Genomic DNA, 15,221 nt, shown 5'->3' with positions numbered 1-15,221 from the left:
TAAACGTGTTCTCTCCAGTGGGCATGCTGCTAAACCCTTGTATTTCTCACTTCCATATGCAAGATACTAACAATATGTGTTCCATCATAGTTTGCTGGCAATTTTGGGAAAATATCAATTCTCACTCATCCAGAACTTTTAATTTGCAGTCCCGCCAATGATCTCAACTGTTTTGGACAAGGTTACTGCCCTTCTGAACCAGCCAATAGAACTCCAGTGTGAGGCTGCAGGAATTCCTGCCCCCAAAGTGACATGGCTAAAAGATAAAACTCCGCTCTTTATGATGAGTGAAAGGCTAAAGGTCAGTGGTATTTGTTATTCTGAAGCTACAGTACTGTGCAAAAATCTTACACACACACACACACACACACACACACACACACACACACACACACACACACACACACACACACACACACACACACACACACCATGCCAAAGACTTTTGGACAGTACAGTAGTAATTTTATATATTGTACTGAATTGCTGCCACAAAAAAACAAATTTCACAACATACGTGAGTGATGATAAATCTGATTCTGATATGGGTCTGTGGGGAATCATGGTTGGGCAAAGAGGAAGGGAGAGGGGAGGGTGTGGGAAGCACCAGAGAGACATTCTGTAATGATCAATAATCAACTGTTTGGAATCAAATCACCTTGTCTGGTGTCTCGGGGCTGGGTGTGTCTGTACCCGCAGCAGCCCCTGCCCCCACCCCTGGCACTCCTTCTCTGCCACCTGTCTCACACTCCACCCTCGCCATTCCCAATATCCTTTGCTCCTCCACAGATTTACAAACTCACTCTCTGCTCGACATTGACAAATACAATATCGTGCAAAGGTTTTAGGCACCCTAGCTATATATATGTGTCTAAGAGTTTTACACAGTACTGTAAATTGATGGTGACTGTTGATTAGATGTGTGTTACCCATTAAGTAGATACCTCAGACAGATTTTGAGCTACCAATGTTAACATTGACTGTTATGCCCCTGTCTCTCCTGAAGTGACGGGTTGATTATGAGTGTGAACTTGCTGTCTGGCCATTTTATGGGATTTTGTCTGTTTTTATTTTTGTTTGCTTTTCCCCATTTCCCCTACAACTTTCTACTTATCAGGTGAAATTAATGCATTCTCTTTGTAACTTGATTGTTTTTGCCTGTTGAACTGAAATGTTTTTTTCTCTCTTTGGTTAGTTCTTTATGAATGGCCAGGTTCTCTCCTTCGCCAGTGCCCACTCTTCTGATTCAGGAACATATACCTGTGTGGCTGTGAATACTGCTGGAGAGGACCAAAAGGACATCCACCTGCAAGTTTATCGTAAGTTTGCTTTGGAATAAGGTTGGGATTAGGTGAAACGTACTCAGGAAAGAGTTGTGCTGAAGCATCCATTAGAATCTCTCCACAAGTGAACACCGTTCACTCAAAGCTGCGTGGGTGTGTGGCCACTGAAGTGCCCCCACGCACATAGCCTTTGTTGCCACGCACCTGGAGTTAAGGAATGAGAAAAGTTTAGGAAAAGTGAAAGATTTTCTTTGTTGCACTGTATTTTGTTATGCCCTTCAATTAATAAATAAAAAGAAAAGTATGTGATTTTTCAATTTTCATGGTATGCATGTTACACAAATAATTAAAATGCTCCTCCCATAGATGCTGTCTGGCCTGCTGAGTTTGTGTTTTTTATTTAATTAAAATGCCGCATAGTTTTCAGGCCACGTAAAAAATTCCTGCTCAGAGCAATGGTTAGTCCGCTTAGTTATAGAAATAAATTAGAGGGGACATTGCCAGTGAAGTGAAGTTTTGGTGTTACAGTGCAATTTTAAGAATGTTCCACAAAGGTCTTCTACTTAGGTAGACTGTTGGAATGGCACTGGTTTAGCAGGTTCTGAAGTGACTGATGAGGCCATGGTGGAAATTACAGAGTGGTACTCGATGAGTGGGATGGTATACTCTTGGTGGGGCTTCTGACGGTCAGACTCAAGGTTTTTAGTACCATTCTAAATCCTCCCTCTCCACTTAGCACAGCCACAGAAGAGGACTTCCTAAGAGTCGACTGGAATGTTTGAGCTTTGTGCATACTCTTGACACTTACCCTCTGTCAGTGTGATAATCTCTTTCCATGGGATTAGAAATTCCATATCAGGTGTCTGATGTTGGGTGTGCACATGAGAAGGCTCTGAGACTCAATCTACCTAATGGCATCATCTTCTAATTTTCTCATGGGTTGTGGCTGGTAAGGACAAGGGCATCATTAAATACCTTTCTTTGTTTGCCCTTGCAAAGTTACCGGTAAATGGTCATGAGGAATCATTGCATTCTGCAAGTGGAAGGTATTCCCACACTGTGTTAGGAGTTAAACCCAGTGATGATGAAAAAATGGCAGTGCATTTCCAAATCAGACAGTCTGTGACTTGTAAGGGAACTTACAGTTGTGTGTTTTTGGAACTTCATTCTTTCTGGTGAGTAGGGGGAATCCTACCCCAATCTTGACTTTTGCTTTGTAGGTGGTGAAAATGCTTTGGGTGGCAAGTTGGTCTCTCTGTAAATCAGATGCATCACCCCATGGTAGATGTGTTTGCTCAAAGCATTAGTAGATCACACCGATAATAACAGTAGGCTGTTCTTAGACCTGAATCAGAAGATAAAAATATAGCAGTTCTACTGGATATTTGATATATGCTGTGTGTAGAAGTAGTCTACAAACACCAAATAAAGGACAAAGAAGCAGCCAGGAAAAATCATTGCGGACATTATCTACCCAGCAAACTGCCTTTTCCTAAAGCTCCCTCAAGAAAAGCACTACAGGACTATTAAAACAAAAACTTCATGACATCTTAAAGTTTCTTCCCCCAGACGGTTAACCTTTCCAGGCTTTGCACCCCACCCTGGCTCCCTCTTTTACCACAGCACTGCACTGCCCTGTCAGCACTTCAGACCACTGTTGGCTTGTGTTTCTGCACATTTTAATCCATGCACTCCTAACTTTATTCTTATATAATTCTTTTTTCTGTATACCAATGTTGTCGTTTTTTCTAATTGTGTGTAGCGTCAACACACCACAGCAATTTTCATATGCATATAGTGAATAAAATTCCTTATCCTTGTGTAGTTTGCCCTAGGATCTCCTTGTCACTTTTCTGGCTGATATAATGGGGAAGAGGAGAGTGATGGGCGTATGGAACCAAGGTGGTGAGTGGAGAGGAGAGTGTTAACACACAGTAATTGATGGAAACAGTTAGGCAGATATTATTAGACGTTAGATATTCTATGTCTTTTTTATAAGGCATTAGATATCAACTTGAAAAACCTTGGTCTGTGTGCAATTCCATTTGTTACAAAAATTGCAACTTTTATAAATACAGTAGGTTCTGCAGATGCTGGAAATCCAAAGCAACACACACAAAATGCTGGACAAAGTCAGTAGGTCAGGCAGTGCGGAAGGATCGATTGCAGACAGCCCAGGCGAGAAAGGCCTTTGAAGAGCATAGCTTCTCTTTGCAGAGCAAATTCCCAGAGCCATTTTGGCTAACTGCAGACATGATAACAATGTAACAGAAGGATGCAAAATACACGCACAAACAAAGAGACAATTGCTTTACTAACTTCAAAGTATCAGCAATTGTCAGTGTATAGTTTCCATTGTCTTTTAACACTTGTATTGTGAATGGTGGTTGATCTTGCAACTAAGAAATTCAGGCATACGCAGTTTACCAAATGGTCAATGTCTGTAACTGCGCATCAATTCTATCCTGGCTTCAGCACAATGTGTTGATGGGGGCCTCCCTCTTCTTCCTGAGCACAAGTAAAATAAAGTGTGGTTGAGGCATGAGTGCAAGTTTTCAGAGCCCAGTTAATCGGTGACAGCAGCAGCATCAACAGAGGGTAATATGCAGTCAACAGTTTGAGCTGATCTGCTTCGGGTGGGCATAATGTCGCTCAGTGCTTCATAAAGTGAACTCATTGGCTGACTGAGCCAGCAAATGAACAATCTTATGCATTTTACCCCTTAGTTCCACCGAGCATCCTGGGAGAGGAGCAGAATGTGTCAGTGACTTTGAATGGTTCGGTGAACTTGGAGTGTCAGAGTCGAGCATTCCCTCCTCCCACTCTCACCTGGACAAAGGATGGACGGCCTCTGCCAAGGCATGCTGGTCTCGTGTTCAATGAAAATGGCAGTCTCGTTGAGGTCAGTGTTGTCATAGAGTCTTTGAAATGCTTTGCCTTGATCTTCAATCCTGTGTGCTTGGGAATAAAAGAAGTAGCTTTCACTTTGATAGTGCCTTCAGCTCTGAAAGTCCCAACTGGAAATAATTTAGGAAAGATGGCAGTCAGTTACTATACACCATATCCCCAAAATAGTGTTGAACTTGTGGCTAGGAAATCATTCTGGTAAGATCCCGGTTGTAAATAAATGAGTAGGTGATTGGGTACATACTAGGATTATCATCCCCATTCATCACAATTGTGTCATGGGATCCAAGAGCCAAATTAGCCAAGGGTAATGATATATCTAAAGGATGACTCCTCTGCTCGTGCAGCTCTGCCTCGGTCCCATGGCATTGGAGATTGAGCCTAGAACTTGTGTTCTAGCATTTCAAGGCAGCTAGAATATAAAAGCAAGGATGTAATACGGAGGCTTTACAAGGCATTGGTCAGACCACACAGAGTATTTTGAGCAGTTTTTGGGTTACTTATCTAAGAAGAGATCTGCTGACTTTGAAGAGTGTCCAGGCGAGGTTCATGACAATGATCCCAGGAATGAAAGGGTTAACATATGAGGAGCGTTTGCTTGCTGGAGTTTAGAAGAATGAGGGGGTATCTCATTGAAACTGATCAAATGTTGAAAGGCCTAGATAGAGTGGATATGGAGAGGATGTTCTGTATACTGTGGGAGTCGAGGAACAGAAGGCACATCCTCAGGATAGAGGGATGTCCATTTCTGAACAGAGATGAGAAGGAATTTCTTTAGCCATGGGGAGGTGAGTCTGTGGAATTCCTTGCCACGAATGCTGTGGAAACCAAGACGATGGGTATATTTAAAGCGGAGGTTGCTAGTTTCTTGATTAGTAAGGACATCAAAGATTACAGGGAGAAGGCAGGAGAGTGAGGTTGAGAGGGATATTAAATCAGCCTTGACCGAATAGCAGAGGAGACTCAATGGGCTGAATGGCCTAACTCTGCTCCCATGTCTTATGGTCTCCAATAATGGAACAACTTGTGACTTTGACTCAAAGACTAGTGAGCCAGTTATCATTCCAGTTTTATGAGGATGTAGATAGGGTAAATGCAAGCAGGCTTTTCCCACTGAGGTTTGGCGAGGTTAGAACTAAGGGTCATAGTGTGAGAGTGAAAGGTGAAATTTTTAAGGGGAACCTGAGGGGGAGTTTCTTCATTCAGAGGGTGGGGCAAATATGGAACAGGCTGCCAGCAGAAGTGGTGGATGTGGGTTGAATTGCCATATTTAAGATAAATTAGATAAGTATGTGGATGGGAGGGGTTTGGAGACCAATGGCCCAGTTGAGGATCAATGGGACGAGGCAGAATAACAGTTTGGCACAGACTAAATGGGCTGAAGGGCCTGTTTCAGAGTTGTAGAACTTTATGACTATGACTCTAGATACAGTATTTTATAATAACAAAATATAGGTGTTTTAATACTTCCTTATTAAAGATGAATTTATTGCATTACTACATTTAGCACTGGGAAAGCATGTTACAAATACCTACGTACAATGTGATATGAAATAAAAAACTCAAGCATTTTAGGGATGGATTGGAAATCCATCAATTTCTCAACTGAATCTTTCCTTGTACACCCACCATCCCATCAAAATTCTTCGCTCTTTCCTTTCTCCAGTCTTCCCTTTCTCTCCTTTCATTTTTCACTTCTATGGTATCGTCAGATCACTCCCCCCTGAACTCTGGATATGTGATGCTTTGGACATAATGAATAATGTAGCTGAATCAATTACCTGTCTCAGTTACAGCGTGGTGGCAGGCGTAATGCTATCACAGTGCTCAGTAAGGAGTTTGTATGTTTCACCTGTGATTGCACGGGTTTCCTCTGGGTTCTCCAGTTTGCCACCACATACAGGTTAGTACGTTAATTGATCACATGGGTGTAGTTGGTCAGTGCAGGCTCGTTGGCCCATAAGGGCCTGTTAACTATAAATAAAATTATAATTGTTGAAAGGCCCCCCCATGTACAATTTTCTGTTCTTATACCCTGAATTATCTTGCTTGCTTGTCGCTTTATCATCATAGAACACAGAGCATAGAATGCAATAGTGTAGTTCAGGCCCTTGGATCCACGAAGTTGTACCAAACTTACAAACTTATTTTTTACTTTGAACTTTTGAACTTTGAACCTACCCTAAGATCAACCTAACCCTTCCCTCTACATAGCCTTCCATTTTTCTATCACCCATGTGCCTATCTAAGAGATTGCTAAATGTCCCTAATGTATCTGCCTCTACCACCATCCCTGGCAGGATGTTCCATACACCTACCACTCTCTGTATAAAAAAACTAGCTCTGACATTCCCCCCTTACGCTTCGCTCCAATCACTTTAAAGTTAGGGCTCCTCATATCATGTCCGTTACTGCCCATCTCACTGCAGAACATAACATCCTACCTATGCTGATAGAATGATAACCAGGACTTCACATGGTGCAGAACTGAGCTCTGAATATTGCCTTATCCAATAACTCTTGGAAGTTTAACTAAAACATTTGGTGAAGGGTCATTGGCCTGTAATATTAACTTTGATCATGGTTCTTGCTCCAGTTGTGAAGTGTTTCTTTTTTTTTGGTCTTTCTTCACATTTCCAACATCTCATCATTTATCTTCCATGATACTTTGGATCAGCTCTGTATTTCTGTCAACGCTTAAAAAATACTGAAGTCAATTACTGACTTATGTACTGTAATACTGATGTGAAGTTTCTACCAACACCAGGATGAGGTGGAATGCTATCAGCTAACACAGTTCATTAAATTCCTGGTGAACTTTGCTATATTAGTTCACAGCAGGGTGTGGTCTCTCTGATTTTTAACAAGGTTCAACCCAGGGAAGGAAGGTTTGACTATGTGTGTGTTCTCTTAGATCAAGAGGGCCCAAGTTCAAGATGCTGGCCGCTACACCTGCAGGGCTTCAAATGATGCTGGAAACACAGAGAAGAGCTATTACTTGAATGTGTGGGGTAAGCAGAAAGCATATTATACATCCAATGGTGTTAAGCTCCCTGTTGAAATTTGGCATTTTCTTTCTTCAGGTGAATTTTAATGCTCTTTTCCCAACTTGTCCCAATGGAAAAGGTGGGATATAACTGAGAATTCTGTCCCTCAAGGAGGATAGAAGACAGCGATAATTTAAGACTATATCACACCTTAGAGTCCTTTAAGAGGACCACATCCTTGTAGGGTTTGGAGGCTTGCATGCAATGACCCAGAGAGTAATGTTGCCTGGAGTCAGGGCTTAATACTTTGGGTCTTGGTAGAGTCACCTATGCCAACTAGGTCAAAGGGGAGAGGCCAGACTAAGAGTTCAGGGGTTCAGCTCAGGGCTAGCAACCCTGATCGGTAAAGCAAAATCGTTAGGGAAACAGCAATGAAAAGTCCTTCTACATCTGATTTTGATGGTATTCTTGAGCCTCCACCTGTGACTTGCATGAGTAACAGTAGTGAAAACCAAGAGGAAGCTTGTGGCATGGTGAGGGAAGCCCTGAACATCGCCAGGGATGGAAGACCTTCATTGCTGCCCTAAATGCCAGCGGCGTAATGGGCAGTATGTAAGTACACATTAGAGTGGACCTAAATAGGGCATGGTAAGGGAGCTGGCTAGATCAGCATGTAATGGACAGAGAGGAGCTCTCTCCCCTTCACCAGCTCCTGAAGGCAACAATACTCTCCAGATGCAGAGAAGAGGAAACCTCATTAAACTTCTCCGGGTTTCAACTGATACAAATCTAGCTTGGCATCTACTACGTGCTCACAGGGAAATGGAGGTACCTCCCCTTCATTAGCTTCTGACGAGACTCATGGATCTCCCATCAAAGCATTCTGAAACTGTGAGCCTGACCCAGCCCTCATTAAAATCCTACTATCAGAAACAGGCAGAATCACAAAACTCTCTTTTACAAACGTACTTATTTTAAAAAGATATTCATTCACAGCTCATGGATGTCACTCTCAAGTCCTGTTTAATGTCAATTCTCAATTCCCATTAACTGTGAGGCATGCTTGGCCTTTTCAGAAGGCATTAGAGTGTGGAACATAGAGCCCGAGAACAAGACCTTTGGCCATGACGTCTGTGCCAATCTGAACTAGTCCCAACCCCTTGTACATGGTTCATATCCCTCTATTCCCTTCCTATTTACATGCCTGTCCAAATGCCTCTTGCCTCTCAAGCTTCAACCTTCACTCCATCATGAGAGGTGGAAACGGGTAAGGCCGGCTAGCAGGGATCTGGAGGAGCTCTATAGGCCAATCCCCTGTACAGACGATATAATGGGCTGCAGAAGTGTTGATGTGTTGACCACCGACTTCAGAGGATGATGGAGATGGGAGGTCACATAGGAGCAAAACGTCCGGGTTCAAACATTCATGCTGGGTCCTCACAGTTCAGTATCATTTTACCCATGACTCCAAATGAGGGGACTCTCATTGAAACCTGTTGACTGTTGAAAGGCCTGGATAGAGAGGACGTTGAGGGGCTGTTTTCAGTAATGGAGGAGACTAGGAACAGAGGGCATGGCCTCAGAATACAAAGACCTCCCTTTAAAAGAGAGATAAGGAGGAATTCCTTTATCCAGACGGTGGTGAATCTGTGGAATTCATTGCCAGAGATATTGTGGAGGTCAGGGCACTGGGTTAAACAGAGATAAGGAGGAATTCCTTTATCCAGATGGTGGTGAATTTGTGGAATTCATTATACAGGTGTCTGTGGAAGCCAAGTCAATGGGTATATTTAAAGTGGAGGTTGATGGGTTCTTCTTTAGCCAGGGTATTAAAAGTTACAGCCAGAAGACAGGAAAATAAGGGTGAGAGGGATAATAAATCAGCTATGATTAAATCGCAGAACAAAATTGGTGGGCTGAATGCCCTATTTCTGCCCCAGTGTCTTCATACTGTAAGAAAAGGCTTTCTGCATTTATTGGCACTGTCTTACTGGTGACAAATTCATGAAAATGCTATGGCTGTTGTTGGAGAGGGTCTTTTGACGCCACCTATCAGATCTTTTATAGTGATGCCAATGCAGAGACATACATTTGTTTGATAAGGTGCCTCGTAATAGGCTTGTCATCAAAACTGAATTCCATGATCCAGAAGGGAGTGAACAGCTAAATGGAAAAACAGTTTGCCAGGAAGCTGTAGTAAAAGACAAGTTACTGAAGTGACCACTGGTATTGCCCTGGCATTTGTTCCACAACCACAATTTTTGTTTTCATCACAAAAAAGAGAAAATCTGCAGATGCTGGAAATCGAAGCAACACACATAAAATGCTGGGTGAGTTCAGCAGGCCAGGCAGCGTCTATGGAAAAGATTACAGTCAACCTTTCAGGCCAAGACCCTTCATCAAGACTGGAAAAAAAGCTGAGGAGTCAGTAACAAAGAGGGGAGAGGGGAGGAAGAACCACAAGGTGATAGGTGAAACTGGGAGGGGAGAGGGGTGAAATAAAGAGCTGGGAAGTTGATTAGAGAAAGAGGTACAGGGCTGGAGAAGGGAGAATCACGTCTTTCCGAATTTCTGGTTTTGGCAGGCTTCACTTCTTATGTGGCTCCCTTGTCCTTCCCACTGATCTCCTTCCTGGCACTTATCCTTGCAAGCAGAACAAGTGCTACACCTGCCCCTACACCTCCTCCCTCACTACCATACAGTCCTTCCAGGTGAGGCAACACTTTCTCCGTGATCCTGTTGGGGTCACATACTGTATCCACTGCTCCCGATGTGGCCTCCTGCATCTTGGTGAGACCCAGTGCAGATTGGGAGACTGATTCGCTGAGCACCAGAAAAAGCAGTATCTCTCCGTGGTCACCCATTTTAATTCCACTTCCCAATCCCATTCCAGCATGTCAGCCCACGGCCTCCTCTACTGTCATGATGAGGCCACACTCAGGTTGGAGGAGTGTGTCTTTTATATTCCGTCTGGGTAGCCTCCAACCTGATGGCATGAACATCAATTTCTTGGTAATGGCTCCCCCCCTTCACCATTCTCCACCCCTTTTCCTTCTCTCACCTTATTTCCTTATCTGCCTATCCCATCCCTCTGGTGACCCTCCCTCTTTTCTTTCTTCCATGGCCGTCTGTCCTCTCCTGTCAGATTCCCCCTTCTCCAGCCCTGTATCTCTTTCACTAATCAACTTCCCAGCTCTTTACTTCACCCCCTCTCCTGGTTTCACCTATCACCTTGTGTTTCCTCCTTTCCTCACCCCACCTTACTCTGACTCCTCATCGTTTTTTCCAGTCCTGCTGAAGGGTCTCGGCCCGAAACATCAACTGTACTCTTTTCCATAGATGCTGCTTGGCCTGCTGAGTTCCTCCTGCATTTTGTGTGTGTTAATTTTGCTTTAACGTCTATTAGGGATGTGTGCAGAGCACAATTTCCAAGTCTTTAAATAATGCAAAACTTGAAGCTGTGGTGAACAAGGTGGAGCATACAACTATGAGAGGGATGCTTACAGAGTTCAGGACAACCATGGCCTGGCTGGTGGGATGGGTAAAGAGCAGATGAAATGTAACGTAGATAAATGAAGTGATATATTTTGGTCAGAAGAAGGAGAGGTTGACCAGAGGTCATAGTTTTAGAAGGGATTAAGGAACAGTGAGATAAGTGCATTATTCATTGGAAGTGCCAGGACAATTTAAGAAAGGGGTTAAAAATAACAAACGGGATCCTAGGCTTTACAAATGGAGGCACAGAATGCAGGAGCAAGGTAATCACTCTAAACTTTGCTCAGCCACAACTGGAATATCATGTCAAGTCATGGGTGCCACACTTTAGGGTGAACCTGAGGGCCTTAACAATGGCACAGGGTTTTACAAAAGAATATTCCAGAAAAGGGGGGGACTTCGCCATCATGGATTTTTTTGCAAGGGGAAGATTTAAAAGCCTTCAGTCAGAGTTGAAAGAGAGAAATTTTCATTATTGTGAGAAGAGTGAGGAAGCAGGGAACCTAGAATATAGGTGATTAGAAACAGATTGAAACCTAACACGGGGCTAGTGCATGAGGATCTGAAATACTGCCAGCTGAAATGATGGAGACGAGATTTAGCTGCAGTTTTGAAAAGAGAACCAAGTTAATACTGGAAAGAGGAAAACTGCAGAGTGATGAGGAGAGAGCAGTGTGTGGAACTCGGTGGGTTGCTCCTGTATGGTGTTGGCCATCTTGATTTATGAAGATCTAGAAATGGACAGGCAAGTGACTCGAATGGTCTCCTTCTGTGCTACAGCCTTTCTGTGATACTGAGGCACTGGTTACTCGTGTGGCGACTCCAGGCTTCAACCAATGGCTCAAATAGCTCAGGGTTATGGAACATCTGGTCTCCATTTGCAGGGAATGGGTCGCACATCTGACTCTTGATATCCACCTTAAGTGAAAGGGAAATGATTCACTAATGTGACTGTCTGATAGACGGATGAAAATGAAACACCATGGTACCTAATGACATTGTGAAACTGGGCAGTAAGTCTGACAAGTCAAGCTTGCAGTTAAAAGTGCTTCTGATCTAATTTATTTTGAAAAAAACAGCACAACCCCATTATACAGTTTGGAAGTCGACAGCTGTTTAAATGATCAAAATCACATCTGTGCAATGCATTGTTGAGGGCTATATCAATTTTTTTAATATCCCATTCTTTGCCTCTTTTCTGAGGAAGCCATCAAGGGGGTCAGAACATCTCAGGTCACAACACTCAATGTGTGAGGATTGGGAGGTCCAGTTTGCACTCTTAGTGTCATTCATCACCACAAATCAGTGGTTCTAAGTTATAAAGAAAGGAAAGATTGAATAGGTTAGAATTTTATTCCCTACATGGTAGAAAATTGAGGGAAGACTTGATAGAGGTATGCAAAATTATGAGGGCTTTTTCCACTGAGGTTGGGTGAGGCTACTCCTGGAGGTCATGGGTTAAGGGTGAAAGATGGAATGTTGAAGGGGAACATGAGGGGCAAGTTCTTCACTCAGAGGGTGGTGAGTCTTTGGAATGAACTGCTAGCACAAGTGGTGGATGCAATTTTGATTATAACGTTTAAGGGAAATTTGGATGGGAGAAGTATTGAGGGCTATGGTCTGGGTGCAGGTCAATGGGACTTGACGGTTTAAATGGTTCAGCATGGACTAGATGGGCTGAATGGCCTGGCTCTGTGCTGTAGACTTCAATGACTCTAAATAAGCGGTTCTCAGGTAGCAAGGTAGGAGAGAACTTTGTGTTACAAGTCCAATCTATTTAAATGCATACAGCAGAAATATGAAAGAAATAACAGAAGAGCTTATAAAAGAAGAAACATAAATTTCAAGAGAAAAGGCGACTAGTCAAGAGAGCACTAGATCCAAACTCAGACAGTGAAACGATTTCACTGTATTATATCAAACAGTGTTTGATCAGTTCTGATTTGCAAGGACGTCGAAGGGTATGCGAAGAAAGCAGAAATTGAGAGGGATAATAAATCAGCCATGACAGAATGATGGAGCAGACATGTTGGGTCAAATGGCCAAATTCTGCTCCTATGTCTTGTGATTTTATGGTCTCTAATAAAGTACCTCCTTTGATTAATATTGGTGCTGTTAGCCAAGTGAGACAGCACATGATCTCAAACATGAGAAAATTTGCAGATGCTGGAAATTCATTGTGCACTGGAGACGGTGCATGATGAAAGTTTCTGTAATAGATGTCCTGTGTTTTGATGAGTAGAATATTATCAGAATCACAAGATTTGTGGATTCTGTGTTTTTTTATTGACAAAAACCTTTGCAAGAGTACTTGCAACAGCTGCCGTAATAATTCTAATTGCATCCTAGTAAAGTGAGAACATCACACAGAAGGTAAGCGAGAGTGAGACAATAATTGCCAGTGGGAGAAAGGGAAAAGGTGATAAAGAAGAGTGAGAGGAATCATGGAAAGTCCATTAAAAGACAAAACATGAGATGACTGGTGAGAAAAATTGGCAACTTTGAGCCCAGCAAGAAAAGAATGACATGTGAAATATGACTTGTTGTGATTGACTTGCCTTGAAGAAACCTTTTGAAATATTTTGCAGTGCCTCCATCATTTCATGGATCAACTGATCGAACTCCTGTGACAGTAATCGAGGGAAACTCCTTGAGTTTATTTTGTGAATGCAGTGGGATTCCCTCTCCTGTTCTTCAGTGGATGAAGAATGGTAAGCATTTCGAGTTCAAGTTTGTAGTCGTTCAACCATACACAAGTATGCAGTGAAATGAAACATTGTTCCTCTGGAGCCAAGGTGCAAAACACAGTGCATGTAATCGTGCAGAGCTCATATAGTTATGATCCATCACATACAGTCTGAAATTAATACTAACATGTCCCTGAGTGGCATGGCCTGAATATTGACAGGTTGACATCAGGTTTGAGGTGTAAGACAGTATAATGTTACTGACACTATGATAATAAAACTAGCAGTAACCAAATTCAATTCACTTGGTTGTATTTTGGTTTGATAATCCCTGGAATTGGAGAGCCTCTATACTCTTGCAGTCCTCATATAAAGTTGTTCTTGGGTGGTCGAATTGTACTCTCTGTGTGTTTAGAGTGAGGTAAAGTATTGCACCAACTGAAAGAACACATTTATACACATTCACAGTTCAGCTGGTGGTTTCAACAATCCCTCTCCTCTCACTCCCCCTTCCCTTCACCGCCCAAGCAACTTGCTGGGTTCTTCAAAAGAACCATATCTTCCGGTGAGCTTGAGCAAGTGATGGTTAATGTGAGTGGGATTAAAAAGTTGTGGGATGGGAACTCCATTCTGATCATGAGTGCTAAACAAGCTGTTGTCATCAAAGGTATATCTGCTTTTACAGCAGCCTCTGGTCTTGGGTCCAGATCAATTAGCTCAGCTCTGATCGATTTAATCCTGTCAGCGTTTGACCCGTCAAGAAAGGTCAAGGGACTTCACCTCTTCCATTTTGCAAAGAGCTGTTGCTACTTGCTTGTCCCTTTCTCTAAGAGTCCCAATGAACTCAAGAATTTACTAAGATGGATGCTGCATATCCATTTCTCGTGACTTTAATTGATGTGGATGCCAAGAGAGAGAGGAACATTTTTCATAGCTGATACTCTTGACTTTGTTTAGTGCAGATGACCAAAGAAGAAGTTATACCCTAACAGTAACATCATAAATTATGTTTTTTCCTCATAAAAATGTTTTTTGTTTGGATGTGGTAGCATAGCAATTAAAACACTGGACTGGTACCAAGAGGCTTGGACTGGTCCAAGTTTGGGAGTTGAACTCTACATAACAGCTAGGGAATTTAAATTCAGATGATTTAATATATTCGGAATGAAAATCTGGTATCGTTACTGGTGACTGAAACTACTGGTTTGCTGTAAAACAGACTGATATACAAGTATCCATCAGAGAAGGAAATATGCCATCCTCACCAAGTCTAGCCTTTATGTGACTCTAGATCAAAGCAAATTGGTGACTCTTCACTGCCCTCAGAAATGGTCAAGCCATTCACTTCAAAGGTTATGTTGGATAGGTAGTAAATGCCAGTTTAGCCAACAGTTCATCCACATCCTGTGAACGATTAAGCTAAACAAAAACAACTTGTCTGAAAATTAAAATTCTTATTAATGGATATGGATAAGAGGATATGTTTTCATTCAATCTTGGGTTTTATAACTGGAGATGAAATATTGACATACACATGTTTGATGGGATAAATACAGTACTGCTGAGTAGCGGGGTAGAGATATGTTTCTACCAAAGGAGGTGGAAGGCACTCCTTCCCTCCGCTAGCCTACAGGTCACCCTTGGGCAAGGTGTAGCACCCGTTTAGCCCCCAGATCCTGATCATTTGAAGCCATGGGAACAGGTGGTGGATGGTTGTATGAGCAACTAGTGCATTCACAAGTCCTGGTTATGCTACCACTGATGCCAGGCAGACAATCTCTGAAGAGCATTGATATTGGCTGGGGTCACCTGTCTTGTAAAGACACTGCCCAAAAGAAGGCAATGGAAAACCACTTCTGCAG

At 42.6% G+C, this 15,221-nt stretch overlaps 1 protein-coding gene across 1 annotated transcript in view; it reads left to right on the top strand.

Annotated features, from left to right (window-relative positions):
- The window catches only part of LOC132407358 (hemicentin-1-like), a 460,355-nt gene that overhangs the window by 274,081 nt on the left and 171,053 nt on the right, over positions 1-15,221 (top strand). The window contains exons 39-43 of the mRNA XM_059993728.1: positions 150-301; positions 1,196-1,319; positions 4,010-4,185; positions 7,105-7,201; positions 13,261-13,383. Of these exons, the coding sequence (XP_059849711.1) occupies positions 150-301; positions 1,196-1,319; positions 4,010-4,185; positions 7,105-7,201; positions 13,261-13,383 (672 nt within the window). The remainder of the gene's footprint in view (positions 1-149; positions 302-1,195; positions 1,320-4,009; positions 4,186-7,104; positions 7,202-13,260; positions 13,384-15,221) is intronic.

The sequence above is a fragment of the Hypanus sabinus genome, chromosome 18, assembly GCF_030144855.1.
Source record: "Hypanus sabinus isolate sHypSab1 chromosome 18, sHypSab1.hap1, whole genome shotgun sequence".
Taxonomy (NCBI): Eukaryota; Metazoa; Chordata; class Chondrichthyes; order Myliobatiformes; family Dasyatidae; genus Hypanus; species Hypanus sabinus.
This window is presented reverse-complemented; position numbering and strand designations above follow the sequence as displayed.